Genomic DNA, 17,312 nt, shown 5'->3' with positions numbered 1-17,312 from the left:
AGTATAAACTGGAACAACCACTTTGTCAAGTGGTTTGTTTGGTAATGTCTATTAAAGCAATGACTTCTCAGACTCAGAAGTTCCACTCCTAGGAGTGCACCCCTGAGAAAAGGGCACATGAGTTCTCTGAATGACATCTGTTACTGTGTTCACAGTAGCTTTATGTATAATGACCCCAAACTCACAACATTCTAAATATCCATCTGGAATAAAACAGATAAATTCTGGAGACTTCCACAGAATAATAGTATATACTAATGAAAATAATGGCAAACTACTGCTACTTATAATAGTATAAAGAAATCTCAGAAACAATGTTAAGCAAAGAAGTCAGGTACAAAAGAACATATGCTATATAATTTCTTTATATAAAATTTAAAAACAGGCAAAATATACATAAAGTCAGCATAGTGGTTTCAGTTGTGGAGTCAGTGGATAAAGACTGGGAAGGAGCTTCTGAGATATGGGTAAAAGTTTTATATCTTAGTCTGAGTGGGACACGTGTATTTTTCCTTTGTGAAAATCATGGACTTATATACTTGAGATTATAGTTTGTAGTATATTTTAGTGAAAAAAATTCAAAGTTTTTTAGGAAATTGGAAGGATTTCAATAATCATGTGATATGGTAAATACCTCAAATATCTTATAGTTTAAAAAATGAATTTAACCTAAACATTTCCAGATACTTTACTAAATTTGGGAGCAAGTGGTTTAGTTTGCTATATAAAATTAGAACACAGCAGCAGCAGAGATTCACATAAGGTAAGCAATTTGACATCATCCATGAAAAAGTTATTCTATAATCAATTTAAATAAAATTTGTAATCTATGGATTTTATTTACCATTAGATGTTATACCTTTATTTGAAATGTTCATGTAAACATAATTATATACTCATAGATGATCTTGGTATGGTTTCTACATACAAAAATCAACTTTTTCTTATTCACAGTAGAATAGCAAAACGATTTCTAATGAATCGTTGAGTCTTGTGATTATATTAAGTTTCATGGTTTTAAAAAATCACTTTTTTCTGTTCTTCCAGTTTTAAAAATGTGGTTTATTAGAGAGATATAAATCTTCCTCTCCACTCAGTACCTTATATTTAGCTTATCTTTGGAATTTATATTTTATTGTTATTCATTTCTACTTGGAGAAGTAGAAGACTTAGATTTATGCTTTCTCTTAATTTTCTAAGTGATGCCTACTGATACTGCAATGTCATTTTTTTAAGGCTGAAAAGGCCCAGAAGGGACTAGCATGTTATTCCATGCTTGACACTAAATGAAGTTTAGTGTTTGAAACTCGATTACATTTGTTGTCTGATATACCTAGCTTCAATATGGATGACTGTATCTGCTATCTGGTGTTATATATGGTTTTAGGAAACAAAGATTTCTGCATAATCACAATCTGAACAGTTATAGGCACAATAGAGGGTAGACCTAGAATCTGCTCATGACTGCAAACCATACTGCTGTCCTTGGAAACTTTTACCTGGTAATCAAGTTGTATTTCTTAAAGAGTTTCAAAGGCTTCTTTTAAAAATGTAAAAATTAATACTTTTTTTATAATCAACTATTAGTGGGGTAAGTCTAATTCTAGCATTAAAATGGCCACTACTGGGTATATTTTTAAAAATCAGGGAGTTTTTAAGTGGATGTTCTATTTACTCCTCATTTATAGTTGTATGACACTACTTATAATTAAAAACTCAGCTTTAAATATTTTACCCAAAATTTTCATTTTGAAAATGTAAAAGAAGTTGCATGTGTAACATCCATATACCCTCTACGTCAATTGATTCAATTTTTAAAATTATGATAAATACATAAAACCCATTTGTAGGTATACAGTTCACAGGCATTTAGTATATTCATATTGTTGCAGTATCATTATCATCCTCCATTTTCAGAATCTCATCATCCCAAACAAGCTCTGAACCTATTAAATAACAACTTCCCATTTTCTCCTTCCCTCAGCTCCTGGTGACCTCCATTATATTTTCTGTCTCTATGAATTTAACTACTCTAGGTACCTTGTATAAGTGGAATCATATAATATTTGTCCTTTAATGTTGGACTTATTACACTTGGCATGTCTTCAAAGTTTATCCATACATGTTGTAGCATGTGTCAGAATTTTATAACTTTTTAAGGCAGAATAATATTCCATTGTGTATATATACAGTAGTACATTCTGTTTATTCATCCATCTGGTAGACATTTGGGCCATTTATACCTTTTGGCTACTATGCAGAATGCTGCTATGAACACTGATGTACAAATACCTGTTTAAAACCCTGCCTTTGGTTCTTTTGGGTATACACCTACAAATGTAATTGCCGCATCATAGGATAACTCTGTGTAATTTTTTGAGAAAGAACCACACTGTTTTCCATAATGATTGCACCATTTTCCATTCCCACCAGCAGTGGACAGAGGTTCTGGTTTCTCCACATCCTCACCAACACTTGTTATTTTCTAATTTTTAAAATAATAACCATGCTAATAGTTCACCAATTTAAATATTTAAATTAAAATTTAAATTAAAAATTTTTATAATTCCTGCTCTTTTCAACTCATTGTATCAAATGACTCATGTGTCCTTTTGTGCACTGTTGCTATTTTTCTTACAATTTAATTCCAGAATTTTTTTATATTATCTTGAACTTTATTTAGATATTGGAGAACTTATTATTCCAATATGATGTTAATTATGTGATGTCTGGCAAATGATATTCAGTATACCTTGTTGGTAACATTGGTAAAAATGCAAATGTAACATACATGGGAAAATAGATACTTTTCTTTTATCCTTTTTTTGGGGTGGTACTGGGGATTGAACCACTGAGCCACACATCTCTAGCCCTTTTTGTATTTTATTTAGAGACAGGATCTCACTGAGTTGCCTAGCACCTTACTGTTGCTGAGGCTGGCTTTGAGCTAGAGAGCCTCCTGCATCAACCTCCTGAGCTGCCGGGATTATAGGCATATGCCATAGCACCTGGCTCTTTTATATTTGTTTATCGTTTTATTGAACAGTGTGCAGTTTAAATGGCAGAATTCAATGATATCCTTCAATTCTCATTCTGATATGCAATTGATTATTTTTATCATTTTCCTGAAACAGACTGACATGACGAAAGTAATCTTTTGAAAAAAAATTATAGAATTAGTTGTATGTACACCCAAATAAATAATTTTTACAATAGATTCTGGATAATAGATTCCATGGTTCATTATGTTGTCTTTTTAATTTAGTTATAAGATTTTGACAGATACTCAAAAAGCAACTTCAAAGTCTGTCATTAAATCCCTAGGCCTAACTGTATAAAAGAAGTTAAGTAAAATCGGTTATATTGTAAAACTTTTTTCATTTCTTTGATGATGGATAATAGGTTAGATAAAGGCTCCTAAACTTTAGAATGCTGAATAGCAGCCAAATATTCTGAGTAATTGCCCAAGTCCATTTGTCCTAGTGCCATCAGGTTATTTAGTCAGGTCTTTAAAAAGAGTCCATGTTTTTATCTATACTTTACTAATTTTAACTTTCATTGTATTGAGCTGTGTTCTAGAACTGTTTCTCTTCAAAGTGTGTTTTCACTTACTGTGCTGTTCCTCAGAAAATAAAACAGAACACTGACCAAGATCTTAAAAATATAGAGAGATGATCCTATAGTCTTGTTAATATAGACAAGTTTATACAGAATATAATAATTTACATTCTATTACCTTATCTTGATTGAAGATTTTATAGACAAGCTGCTAACATTCATGAGTTCTCATAATATTGACATGATTTCTCTGCAACTGGTTATCAAGGTCATATTGTTGCATAATAACAAATGTCTTTCAAAGTTTTGTCCTCAATGATGGTATGTTGAAGTGTTGTTTTGTTGCTGTTTGATAAGGTTGTTGCCATTACTTTTGTCCATAGGAACTTTAAAGACAAGCTTACAGCTAAACCAACTTTTAATTTGATCTTCTAAAAATAAGAAAAACTATATTAAAAGGAAACAGCTTAGGAATAAGTAGATCAGAGATATGTGTATGTCACATATAAGACTATCTAATGTTTACTCTATCTCTCTCCTTTCCTTCCTTCCTTTTTTTTTCTGGTATGGGGGTTGAATACAGGTTATTCTACCACTGAACTCCGTCCCTGGTCCTTTTTATTTTGAGACAGGGTGCTACTAAATTGACCGAGCTGGTCTTTGAACTTGAGAACTTCCAGCCTTCACCTCCTGAGTGGCTGAGATGATATCTGTGCTCCACCATGCCTAGTTAATCTCTTTTTCTTCAGTGTTGAACATACATAGTTATAAGGGGCTTAGGATTGACCAAAAATAAAAATTTAGGGCTGGGGGTTATAGCTCAGTAGTAGAGTACTTGTTTAACATGTGTGAGGCCGTAAGTTTGGTCCCCAACACTGCAGGAAAAAAAATGCAAAAATAAAACATTAAAAAAAATGCTAAAATGATACTTTTGATTCTATTTAAAGTCATGTACTTCAAATTTCTAGAACTAACCTGTTTTTATGTTTCCTGTGACTAGACGTGGTGTCTACTCCTTGGACTGTAGAATCTGGAGGTGATCAGCTAAGAACAATGACTTACACTATAGTTCTTAATAATCCACTTACTGGAAAGTGCACTGCTGCCACTGAAAAGCAGGTATGCCTATTCTGTCCGTATTCTGAAAGAATCATGTGTGTGATGAGAGAGAACTTATCTGCCATAGTCACAAATTTACAAGGCAGTTTCAACAGAACAAGGGCAAAAAAAAAAAAAAAAAAAAAAGGAGAATGAATTGTTATAGGTTAAAAGAAACTTACCAGGCATATAAACCATGTTACTCTAATCCTAATTAAATAAACCTCCTGTTAAAAAGGAATTAATTTGTTATGTATAATAATGGCATTATAGCTATGTTTTTAAGAACACACTGTTTTAAAAAGAAATATACTGAATAGTGTAAAGACACAAACTGAGATATTTATGGATGAAATTATATTAATGCCTAGGATTTCTTTTGAAACTAGATTAGTGGTGGTGGAAGGAGGGAATGTGGGGGTGGGGTACAGATGAATCAATACTGGACAGTAGTTAATGTTATTAAAGTTGGTTGATGAGCTCATGAGGGCTCATTATACTTCATTTCTACTAATGTGTTTATATACAGTTTTTCATAATAAAATGTTTTAAAAAGAATACTTCTAAAATTCAACTTACAGAATCATGTCAGAAGTTAGTACCAAATAACTAGATGGCTACTGGGACACATGGATAAGAAACTGGATTTTCAAAACTAAATATAAGCTATTTAATGTGCCTCCTTCATGAGCAATGTGGCACTATCTTGAAGTGGGCTTTGGCAGCTTATGTTTAAGTGTAATGTACCTGTTCTGCAAATACATATTAGAATCTGTGCTCTTGCAGTTTTGTTCATCAAAAAGAGATGTAATTCCTTACCTTTTAAAATTTTTAAATATTATGAAACATTTAAGAAAAGTTTGGTATTTTTGTATAGGGGAATCTTTAATAACCTTGAAAACCTCATTTTCCTCCCTTAGAGGATAGGTAGAAAAGGTATGGTTAAAATGAGGAAGGTTTATCTGATAGCCTCTTTAAATCTGGTTTAACAAATGCAATATTTCTTTGGTTGCCTGACTCCTTTGCTATATGGGTGAAGAAGGGTGGCTTGGTTAAACTGATGAATTTGGGGGTGGGGCTCTTGTATTATTCACTTGATTTTTGAAGTCTCCCCCAATGGGAATATTTTAAATTCCTCGTAAACTAACAAACATTCAAGATTATATGGTTCCTTCCACCTCCTCATGCCTACAATAAAAAATTAATTGTACAATGAAATGACAGAGGGACATTAAATCTATTTCTACAGGTCCTTTCTCACTTCACAGATGCCACAGCCAACATGGAGGCTCTTCTAACTTGGTATATAGATTTCTCATGTCTTTTGTAACTTCTGGGAAGGAATTCTAGTATATGTGTTCTAAATTGCCAAGAAACTTAAAAAATTGTTAAAATATACATGCCAACATTTTAAAAATCTTATTTTGGCAGACATTGTATAAAGAAAGTCGAGAAGCACAATTTTATTTAGTAGATTCAGAAGTACTGACACATGATGTCCCCTACCATGATTACTTCTATACACTGAACAGATACTGTATCATCCGATCTTCAAAACAGAAATGCAGGCTAAGGTGAGCTATTATAAATGAGTATATTAGTTAGAGTAGGCTAAATTGTGCTCTGGTAACATTTTAACCCTGGACTCTTAGGTTTACACAACAAAGCTTTATTTTTTACTTAAATTACATGTCCACAGACATTAAAAGAGGGGTGGGGATCCTTACCCAAGACTCCAGTTGATTAAGGCTTTAACATCCTAGAGCCACACAATCCATAAGTGCCATTTCAGTTGCCATAGGAAGAGAAAGCCACAGAATTGAGCTCACATATAGAATTGAGCTTACAGTCCATTGCCCTGAACTCATTCCATGACCCTATTTAAGGGCAAGGGGGCTGGGAGTTCTAGGGGAGCAGATGGTGAGCAGTAACTGACGGCTGCAGTGGGAAGTGAGGAATGTTGGTGCATTGAGGTGTGATGAGCTATCATATGCCTGGCCTAGTCCTAGTTAATGTGGTTACTTTTAACAAATATGTGACCACTAGAAATTTTTATTCAAGGCATTTAGAAAATTTACATTTATTTGGAGCCATGATTGCTATATAAGTAAGAAAAATTCAGGACTAGAGAAAGGAAAGAAATAAAATGGCAAGTATTTAAAAGGAGAATTTGATGAAATTATTAACAACTCAGTAGTTTTTTAAAGGCATTATTAGTAACAGATTTTCTTTTGAAATCTTAATGACTTTTAACTTTCCCCTGAATATAATCTTACATTTAATTATGATATTAATATAACTATACTATGACCTTAAATAAATATTCTTTCCTTCTTACCCTATTAGAGTTTCCACAGATTTGAAATACAGAAAACAACCATGGGGCCTAGTCAAATCTTTAATTGAGAAAAATTCCTGGAGTTCATTGGAGCAGTATTTTAAACAGCTTGGTTTGTAAAATTTTTGATGCATCTATTTCTGTAAAGATAGCACTTATTAATAAGATAAATTGATTTTTCATTTGGATTCATAGCAGGAGATAGTAGATGATGCTGGGAATGACTCACTGAAGTGGTTCAAAATCCCCTACTTGCTCTAACCCTTATGGGATTTCAAAACTTTCCACTTTTAACATTCTTTCAAATACTTATATAATGTTTATTAAATGCCAGACATATAATACGTTTTATGTACTTTGTGAATATGAACTCATTTCATACTCATACAGCCCTGCAAAGTAGATGATTATGTTTTTCCATTTAAGTGAAGAGGAAATTGAAATATGGTATGGTTAAGTGACTTATTCAGGATTACACAATGAATAGTTGTCACACCCCCTGCCTCTGCCAAGGAGCAGAGGAAGCTGAATACAGAGAGGGATTATGTGACCAGGTCACAGATACACCCTGTGCTCTCTAAGATCTGGAAAGTTCTCAAACCCACAACTTCCTTCTTTGTGGAAGGTTTCTTGGATTTGTGCAGTCCCACTTAGCAATAGTGTTATATATGTGTTTGGATTTGGGTACTGAGGACTGACTGGGGGAAGTGTTACAGCTATTCTTTTTGGGTATTTTTAAATATGTATATATGTGAACGTAATTTTAGTTGAGGAAAAGCTGGAGGTCATTCATCTCAAGGTAATTTAAAGCTTTATCATTTAGTTTTGTCGATCATTTTCCTGGCCTTCTTCCCTTTGGCTATTTCATTAGTAAACTTCTCATCACAAGCAGAGAAAATGAAACTCAAAAATTATTTTGGTTGCTGAATAATGAGCTTCTAATTAAAAAGAAACAGGTGAAGGAAAAGATTGAAAGAAACAACAAAAATGAGGATTTCAGGTTGTTTAGATTTTCTTTACTTGTGCTTCCTTTCTTGCAAACCCTCACTATTATAGAACTATTATATGCTACCTTCCTTTGAGGTTGACAAGCACCTTAGACTCTTTTGGAGATCTTTCTAATGATCCACTGTAAGTGGGTGGCCCATTGTTTCCATAACTGAAACCATTATATTAATATTTAATGTAGCACATGGCAAATTGGCACTGATGATCCCATCATTTATTAATACACATTCTTCCTAGAAAAATGAAACCTCATTATGGGGTCATCATACTCTCTGAAGCTTTTCATTAAAAGTAAAATCTAAATCAAGGCCGTAAGAATCTTAAAAAAAAAAAAAAAAGTAATCAAATCTTAAAAAAAAAACCTTTGTATCATCTTATAGTTGAGAAGTTTTCCACATATTTAAAGATTTTTATTTTTCCTTCTTAGAATCAGATTTGTTAATGGAAGAATCTGTGTTAAATCAGTCCATTGAAGACCCTGGAAAACTTAGCGGCCTACGAAGGAGAAGGCGAACATTCAACCGAACAGCAGAAACAATTACTAAGCTTTCTTCTCAGCATTCTTCTGGAGATATGGGCTTAGAGACCAAAGGGGATATTACAGGTAGCTGTCACTGTTGAACAGATGAAGAATTTTAGCTCAGTTATAGGAAGCAGAAGGTCCTCCTTGTTTGTATGTCTGGAGTCTGCCTTTCTTCCCTATTTTTTGATAATGTTTATCACACTCTGACTTCCTTCAAGATAACAAATATGAAAGCATAAAGGAGCAGTTGTAAAATGGCAGGCATATGGCCAATAGTATTCTAATACTATTTTACTCTATTTGATTAAGTCACTAGTTCTTTCCCTGTACTATTATAGCATTTTAAAAATTGGACATTTTTATATAAAAACTCAGATCTGACAACCCTTCACAGCTATAGTTGATTAGAGCTTCCTCCTTGTTGCCCCTTTAGATGGCATGTGCTTCGATGCTGGCTAGTTCCACCACAGTTGCTTCTCCTGGCTTCTGGCCCACTTCACTCATTTGATTTCTGTCTTTGAGAGTACTGCTCTTAAGTATTGTCAGGGCCAGTCCAAGAAAGGTTTAAAGATGGAATTTGACTTTTATTATCCCCACTCTCAATTTTGAAGACATCTTGCTTCTTCTGCCTTCTTAGCACTATAATACTGTCATGCCTTCTCATTCTACTACATTATCAAATCCTCTTTAGGCTTATATCTTAGTGTGAATGTTTATCCACTATTTAAGATTAATGAATCTTTAATTTTGGAATTTAAAAGTGTAGGCAACAGTGAATAGAATGATTTTTTTTAAAGGAAGGAAGCTCTGTACATAAATCCAGCTCACATATTATTTATATAGTACTTAGCTGTATATCACACATGCTGTGATGAATTGCTTAACTTTAGAATAAATTAATTTGTAATATACCTCAAATTTGAAGGATTGCTGTAGGTTTTTCTTTGTAGACTTTTTTCACATTACATAGGATATAAGAAATCAAAAAAGAGGCACAGGGAAATTACCCTAAATCACTTCATCTTATAAATAATTTTTAAATTTTTTTCAGTTTTCAAATGAACATTAAATTTTTATCAATTGTTATCACAATTCTCACTCTAATGCAGCCTTGTCTTGTGATCCTCAGGAAAGAAAATGGACAGTTGTAACACTGCTCTTATTGTGGTGATGAGTATTTTGTAAGTTTGTTGTCAATACTTATTTTATTTGTGTCTTCATTTACTTTTAACTAGTTTCCCAAAGAATTTGAATGCATTTGTATATTATTGGGTTGAAATTACTACTATTCAACCAACAAAATCAGCAATTTTATAAGTTTCAGTCTGATAGATTTTGATGTATGATTTTCAGAGTAGTTAAATTTGAAGGAATACAGGTACGCATTTCACATTTAAAAAATTTTTTATCCAATCTAATCCATTTCTACTATCATAGGTTTTTATGGAAAGTTCTATGAATTTAAAAGGAATACTTATGTATACTTGTTAAATTCCCTATAATATTATTTTACTCTATTTGATTAGGTCAGTAGTTCTTACCCTGTATTGTGCATACGAATCACTTGGGGAGTTTGCTAAAGTGTGGATTTCTTGTCTCCAGTCCCAGAGATTGATTGGGTAGATCTTTACTAGGGATCGGGAATCAGTATTTTAAAGCACACACCCCAGGTTATTCTGATGCAAGTAATCTGGGCATCACATGGTGAGAAATATTCGGGTCTGAATCTCAGGGTACACTCTAGGAATCTACTTAGCCATATTTATATTTAGAGAATTAATACCTACATGACTCTATATGAATCATGAGATAATCCTTTAAATTAACTGAATTGGTTCTGACTCAGTGATACACTCTGGGTGATAAGTTTTTGGAATGAAGCTTTTATATTAACTGTTTTTATCATTTTAGATTTCAAAACAGTAAATATTTGTTATTCCTTTGAGTTTTATAAAAGGTTTTCATATTTTGCTTAAATTGATTTTCTGTGACAATGAATGGCAAATATCAGTGTTCTTTTGCATTACTTTGCAGAAAATTAATAGTCAAATATTGAAATATTGACCCATATATAATTCAATGCCATTATAATTTCACAGATTTTATTTTCTTGCTACCTTTAAATTTTTTTCTTAACTCCTTTTCTTGAAAAAGGTAAAGGTGAATTATTTTTTATTTTTGTGGTGCTGGGGATCTACCCCTGAACTACACCACAAACCTCCATTATATATTTTAATGTCAAGTCATTGCTCTAACAGAAAAAAAAATAGATATTATGCCACCTGTATATTTGCATATATGTGTAATATGTATTCATTCACTTGAAAGACTACTATGAAGACCATTATTTTATATTTGACATCATTGATGTATATTAAGAATTTGATACTTCCTTTGGTTCCGCTGGGAATGAGAGATACTTCATGATCCACCTAAGATCAGCTGCATATTGATCTTCATTTCCTTTTTGAAATGTATCATTATGGGTATATAATTGCTTAAGTCCAAAGTACCCAAAATAGATCCTGAAAGCTTACCTGGTAGATTTTTAAGTTTGTGGTCACACATCAATACTGACTGGGATTCCTAGCAGAGACGAAAGATGTCAGAGACAACCCCAACTCAAGATTTTTATTGTTACCTTCCATCTTTTTTTTTTTAATGTTCACTCATTATTTAAAAGGAATTATTTCACGCAATAAAATAGGATTTATTTTCATGATGAGTAAAGAGTCTTAGAAATACAAATTTTTGAGGCTTTTAAATATATATTTTGTATTAGCAATGCTTGAGGTATAAGTATGGATTAACCAGGTATCGTTTGTTCTGTTTAGTTTGCTGTTGCTAGTTTTGTTGAATGTGACACTGTTTCTGAAGCTGTCAAAGGTAGAATATGCTGCTCAATCCTTTTACCGTCTCCACCTCCGGGAAGAGAAATCTTTAAAGTAAGTCTCATCCCCATCCCTAGCCTCCAGTTTTCACCCTATTACTTCAGCAATTCTTAGTTGTAGAAAGTCTAATTCCAGTCTTAAAAATTCTTGGCTCCTCAATACCCTGTAGTCATAATTGGCTTTTTGTTTGTTTGTTTGTTTACTTTTGTGTTTTGTTTGCAATGTATGGGGCACTGACAGTTTCTGGATATGAAAGATCAGAAGCTATTCTCTTGATTTGGGATGTTATTTTTCTTTCAGTCTAGCCTCTGATATTGTCTCGAGAACTGAAAACATTAAAAAGAACAAAGATCAGGCTCATCATTTAAAAGGAGTGCTCCGAGATTCCATAGTGATGCTTGAACAGGTAGGCAAATCTCTATACCAAAGTGCTTAATACCTTTTCAGTTTTAGACATTATCTTTTGACTTTCTTTTATGGAAAACAAGTGTGAAGCAGTTGCTCTGGTTATGAGAGAATATTTCTTACAGTATAATTTGAGGAAAGTTTCTGCATTATACATATTTTATATGCAGCCATTTGTGTTATTCTTGCAAAACTGGGAACACAGTATACACACTGTTGAGTATCCTACTTTAAAATTAGTAACAGATTTTGAAAATGTTTTAATATATCGTCATGTATACATCTACTTCATTCTTTTTATTAATTTTCTAGATGAAATTTTATGCTTTAAATTTTCATAGAAATGGTAGCTCCTATATATACTCTTCATTATTTTTCTTTTATCTTTGAATGATATATCTTATGAAGCATGTAAAGCACATCCTCTTCTTTTAATACCTGCATAGGGTTCAACTGTATAAATATGACAATTATTTTACCAGTTCGTCATTAAAGTGAATACTTAGGTTATTTCAGTATTTTGTTATTAACATCTCTTGAACATGGTATGAATAATATGTGCTAGTCAGTTCTATGAACCAGATTTAGGATTCCCTTTGAAAAATGAAGATTAATATTTCCATTATGAATACAACACAATTACGTTTCAAAATTTAAAAAAGAGAGTAGTAGAAGAGAATATACAGTTCTAACATTCAGACACTGTTGATATTTTATTTCCTTCTATCCTTTTCTTCTATGTGTGATATATATATATATATATATTTTTTTTTTTTTTTTTTTTTTTTTTTAAGAAAATTCAATTACAGTTCTTAGACTTTCACGCAGGCATTAAAGGTTACAGCTTCAACTTGGTGGTTCTCAGATGTGCTGTACCTACAGTTCCTTAGTGACTTTTTCCTCCCACTCTCACCAAGGAGCAGATCATGTTCACTTTTCCCCTTGTCCTCTCCTCCCATTTTTCCCTCACTCTCAATTGATGACTGTGCCATATGGAGAAAAGAAAAACTTTCCCTCCTTTGTCTATGACCAATCTATAAACCAATCTATCCTGACTATCTATCCCCATTCTTTTCTCTACTAATGTTAGAAACAATTCCTCTACCTATGGGAGGTAAATTCCAGCATGTTAGTGGGTGACTTCATCCATCACTCCTCTAGCTTCTCCATACCTGCCTTCCTTCCTTCTTTCCATCCATCCATCCTTCCTTCCTTCCCTCCCTCCCTTCCATACTACTGAGGATTCAAACCAGGGACACTCTACTACCAAGCTATAACTCCAGCCCTTTATATTGAACAAGGTCTTGCTAAGTTGTTGAGGCTGGCCTTGAACTTGTGGTCCTCCTGAGTAGCTGAGTACAGGTGTGTGTCACTAGCCTCAGTTAACTTCTTCATTTTCATTCTCCCTTATCAACTAGATCTTGACCATCAGCACTTGACCCTGCTCTGTTATCTTCTATATTAACAAGCCTGCTTTACCCATTTACCCTACTTACTCCTTTATATCTACTTTCTTTCACAGGCGCTTTAGCTGTTAAACTTTCTTTCATTTTTACACTTTTATTTTCATCAAAATCACTTGTTCACATAAAGAATTAACTTGTTCTACAAGGCTTATTCAGAAAAGTGGCAATCTCAGCAGCCTTTCCCCCATTTGTTTCCTGAAGTTAATATGTAGCTCTTTTATTCTTTTCCTTACATCCATATTTATCAACAACTATGTATTGTTAATTCTTGATTTTTTCAGTTTTAGACATTATCTTTTGACTTTCTTTTATGTAAAACAAGGCTTTGATTTTCTTTCTTACCTCCCACTCTCCCACACACATACATTTCAGATTCTTATCATCTTCCCCGTGAAGTTATAACATCATTTTGGTTAGAACAATACTATTTACTTTGTTTTGACCAAGTTGCTATTCCAAGATAAGCCAAAGATTTAAACCATAACTACCTTCTCTGTGCTTTTTGTTATCCTTAAAATTCTTATTATAGTTGATTAGTTTATCAGTGTTATTTATAAGCATTTCATCTCCTAATTCTATTTACAGATCTCCTCTCAAAATCTTTGTTTACTCAGCTATTCCACTGATGGAGCCTGACTAGCTCTAGTCAGTTCTGGTGGTCCTGTGTCTGTTGTGCAGCTATCCTCCTGAGGATTCCTATTGTCTATGTCCTCTGGTTTTCATGTCCCATGTTTTCCTTTCTTGGCTTTTTTTCTCCTTTTTCTTTTTTTGTGCTGAAGACTGAACCCAGGGCTAGGCAAGTGCTCTGTGACTGAGCTGCATCCCTTTTAGTGGAGCACATTCTGTAGTAGTGCCTCAGAAAGGTATGGCACACAGAGTGGCACGTGCCTGGCCTATAATCCCAACTCCTGGGGAAGTTGAGACAGGAGGATAGCAAGTTTGACACCAGCCTGGAGCATTTAGAGAGACCCTATCTTAGTATTTTTAAAAAGGGTTGGGAATATAGCTCAGTGATAAGAGTACCTTGTGTTTAATCCCTACTAAAAAAGAAACAAACAAACAAACAAACAAACAAGGAAGAAAATCCCTTTACTGTACTTTTAGTAGGGATTCAGGAGGGTGCAAAGTTGAATGTATATATTTTCTCCCCGTTTTTTTCCCCTCATTGATACTGATTTGAGTAAGGTCTTCTGTGATCTTTAGGATTTAAAAATAATACCTTTTTTCAGTCTCCATCATATAATGTCAACATCTATTGGAATTGACCTCCCCTTTGTTGAACTGTAGCTAATCTTGCCTTCTTTAAAACCATAAAAAATAGCTTTATTGTGACATAATTCAAATACTATAAAATTCACCCTTTTAAAGAATGTTTAGTATATTCACAAGTCTGCATAACCATCACCACCATCTAATTCCTAAGCATTTTCATCACCCCAAAAGAAATCCTTTACACATTAGCAGTCATGCCCCTGGCCCCCACCAATCTATTTTCATTACTATGGGTTTGCCTATTTGGGACATTTCATATAAATGGCTTATACAATCCATAGTATTTTTTTTTTTAACATGGTATTTTCTGATTTTCTTCTTTCACTTAGAATATTGTAAAGCTACATTTTAATGGTCTCATACTCACTTCTTCCTGGCCCATTCTTTTTCCTTCTCCTTTCCCTTTAGGTGTTCTCATTTACTCCCCTAACTTTAAATAATCACATTAGCTTCTGACTCTTTCCTTTGTCTGTTTGTGTTGCTATGATAAAATACCTGAGACTGGGTAGTTTATAAATAACAGAAATTTCTCACAGTTCTGGAAGCTGGGAAGTCCAGTATAAAGGAATAGGAAGGTTCCGTATCTTATGAGGGCCCATTGCTCGTAAATGGTGCCATCTAGGTGTGCTCACATTGCAGAAGGAACCAAAAGGGCTCAAAAGGGACCTAGCTGGTTCCCCATCAGCCCTTTTATAGGAGCACTAATCCATTTATGAGGGCAGAGTCTTCATGACCTAATCACCCCCTAAAGACAACATGTCTTGATACTATTGCACTAGGGATTAAATTTTAACATGAATTTTGGAGGGGAATATGTTCAAGCTGCAGCAACCCCCAAACCTGTATTTCTTACCCTGACTCCCTTTCCTGAGTTTTGGATTCATAGTCCCTTGTTTACTTGGCATCTTTACCCATGACTTAATGGGCATCCCAAATGGATTAGGCCCCAACTCACTTCCCTTCTAGTGAACCTCATTTCAGAAAATACTATTTTCCTCTAATTACTCATGCTAAAAATATAATAAAGTAGGGCTGAGGATGTAACTTAGTGGTAACAGTGCTTACCTAGCATGCATAAGACCCTGGGTTCAATCCCTAGCACCACAAAAATAAATAAATAAAATAAGTTTTTTTATGTGACTATCCATTTTAGTTAATCCCTCACTAGTCTGTAAAGTCCATGAAGGGGAGCCATTTTATACTGTCTTAGAACAGTGGTCAGTAAACAGTAAATATCTGTGGAATGAATGAATGAATGAATACAAGAAAGAATAAAACATAATTCTTTGTTCTAAGTTGCTTACAATTTTATTAGAGAAATCAAACATCCATGTGTATTGTTAAAGAGTAAAAAAAAAGTACAAAATTTAGCATCGAAGTGTTAAGTAGTAAAGGTAATGTTCTGGGAGTTTAAAAGCAGCATAGGGAACACTACAGAGACAGTGGGTATGGATAAGTTTTAGATATGCGAACAGGTACATGAACATAATAGTAAGAAACAACCCATCAGTGGAACTTGAATTGTGTAGGGAATAGTGAAGAGATCAGTGCAATTTCAGAAACCATTTAAGAAAACCACCCCTTCACATGGGATAATTTGATTAACGAACATATTGGAAAGTAGAATACACAGTAGTAGGTAAAAATGCAGTACTCCAGATGAGGAGAACTGTGTAGCAACAATACTAACAGTAGATAGCCTAAAGAATTGAGTGTTTCATATTGTGTTTTATTTGTATGAACAAAACTATATTGAATTTAATTGTAAAATTTTGGCATAAAATAATCAGAAAAATTTTAACAATCTGATTTTGAAAATTAATTTTGTTTGCAGCTGAAGAGCTCACTCATTATGCTTCAGAAAACCTTCGATCTACTAAATAAGAACAAAACTGGCATGGCTGTCAAAAGCTAGTTATCTATGGATTGAAACTGTAGAGCTACTCGGAACAATAGAAAATATTGGGAAGAAAGTCAAAGGATGAAGGATTTTCATTGTCATATGAACATTTTCACATTTTCATATTATTTGGATTCCTAATATGAAATTCTTTTTAATAACATGTTTGATAATTATTCTCTGATGGCCTTATGAATCTATCCTTTCATTTCCTAAAACATATTTTTAAGCTGTGAACTTCTTCAGTGAACCGTGAAATATATTCTGGAATTGAAATTCTGTGATAAAAAAAGAAAACCAGACACTCAATTGAATGGTACAGCCCTTTCTACATTGAGGTTGAAGTATGATGCTTTAAATTTATCTGTTAGCACAGAATCAGTACGTGTCCAGTAGACTGCTTTCACAGTTGAGATAAGCTTAAAAGACTAAAGAAGAAAATATAAGAAAACTCTAAATCATTTCTAATATTAAAGGATCAGTTTTCAGGCATACAGGACATTTCTAGGTTTGTGTGAAATATTACAATATCTCCATTTATTTGGCATGCAAATTCAGTGGTCAAACCTTTTCATTCTGCATGACAGATGGTTATTTTTTGAAAGGTTCTTCAGCCATGTTGTATCTTTGAGTTTTTTTTTTTTTTTTTTAAAGGTAGCAGAGGTGAGATTGTCTTGCCTCTTTATGCATCAAATGACATAAGAGTCAATTTAGGAAAAGAAAATATATAGGATACCAATGCTCAATATAAAGAGCCATCCTCTGGGTTTTAAAAACCAGATGACATTAAAATCTGGGCATTTAGTGACAGATCAAATGCATACTTGAACTAAGCTTGGATTCAGCTTAGCAG

The 17,312-nt window shown here is 33.4% G+C and overlaps 1 protein-coding gene across 3 annotated transcripts in view; it reads left to right on the top strand.

Annotated features, from left to right (window-relative positions):
- Gramd1c (GRAM domain containing 1C) overlaps positions 1-16,641 on the top strand; it is a 65,328-nt gene extending 48,687 nt beyond the window's left edge. For all 3 annotated transcript variants that reach the window (XM_047563409.1, XM_047563410.1, XM_047563411.1), the window contains 8 exons: positions 4,559-4,677; positions 6,088-6,230; positions 7,003-7,106; positions 8,430-8,606; positions 9,655-9,706; positions 11,360-11,470; positions 11,717-11,822; positions 16,394-16,641. In XM_047563409.1, the coding sequence (XP_047419365.1) occupies positions 4,559-4,677; positions 6,088-6,230; positions 7,003-7,106; positions 8,430-8,606; positions 9,655-9,706; positions 11,360-11,470; positions 11,717-11,822; positions 16,394-16,474 (893 nt within the window). In that variant the 3' untranslated portion in view covers positions 16,475-16,641. The remainder of the gene's footprint in view (positions 1-4,558; positions 4,678-6,087; positions 6,231-7,002; positions 7,107-8,429; positions 8,607-9,654; positions 9,707-11,359; positions 11,471-11,716; positions 11,823-16,393) is intronic.
- Positions 16,642-17,312: the final 671 nt, after the last annotated feature.

Source organism: Sciurus carolinensis, chromosome 9, assembly GCF_902686445.1.
Source record: "Sciurus carolinensis chromosome 9, mSciCar1.2, whole genome shotgun sequence".
Taxonomy (NCBI): Eukaryota; Metazoa; Chordata; class Mammalia; order Rodentia; family Sciuridae; genus Sciurus; species Sciurus carolinensis.
This window is presented reverse-complemented; position numbering and strand designations above follow the sequence as displayed.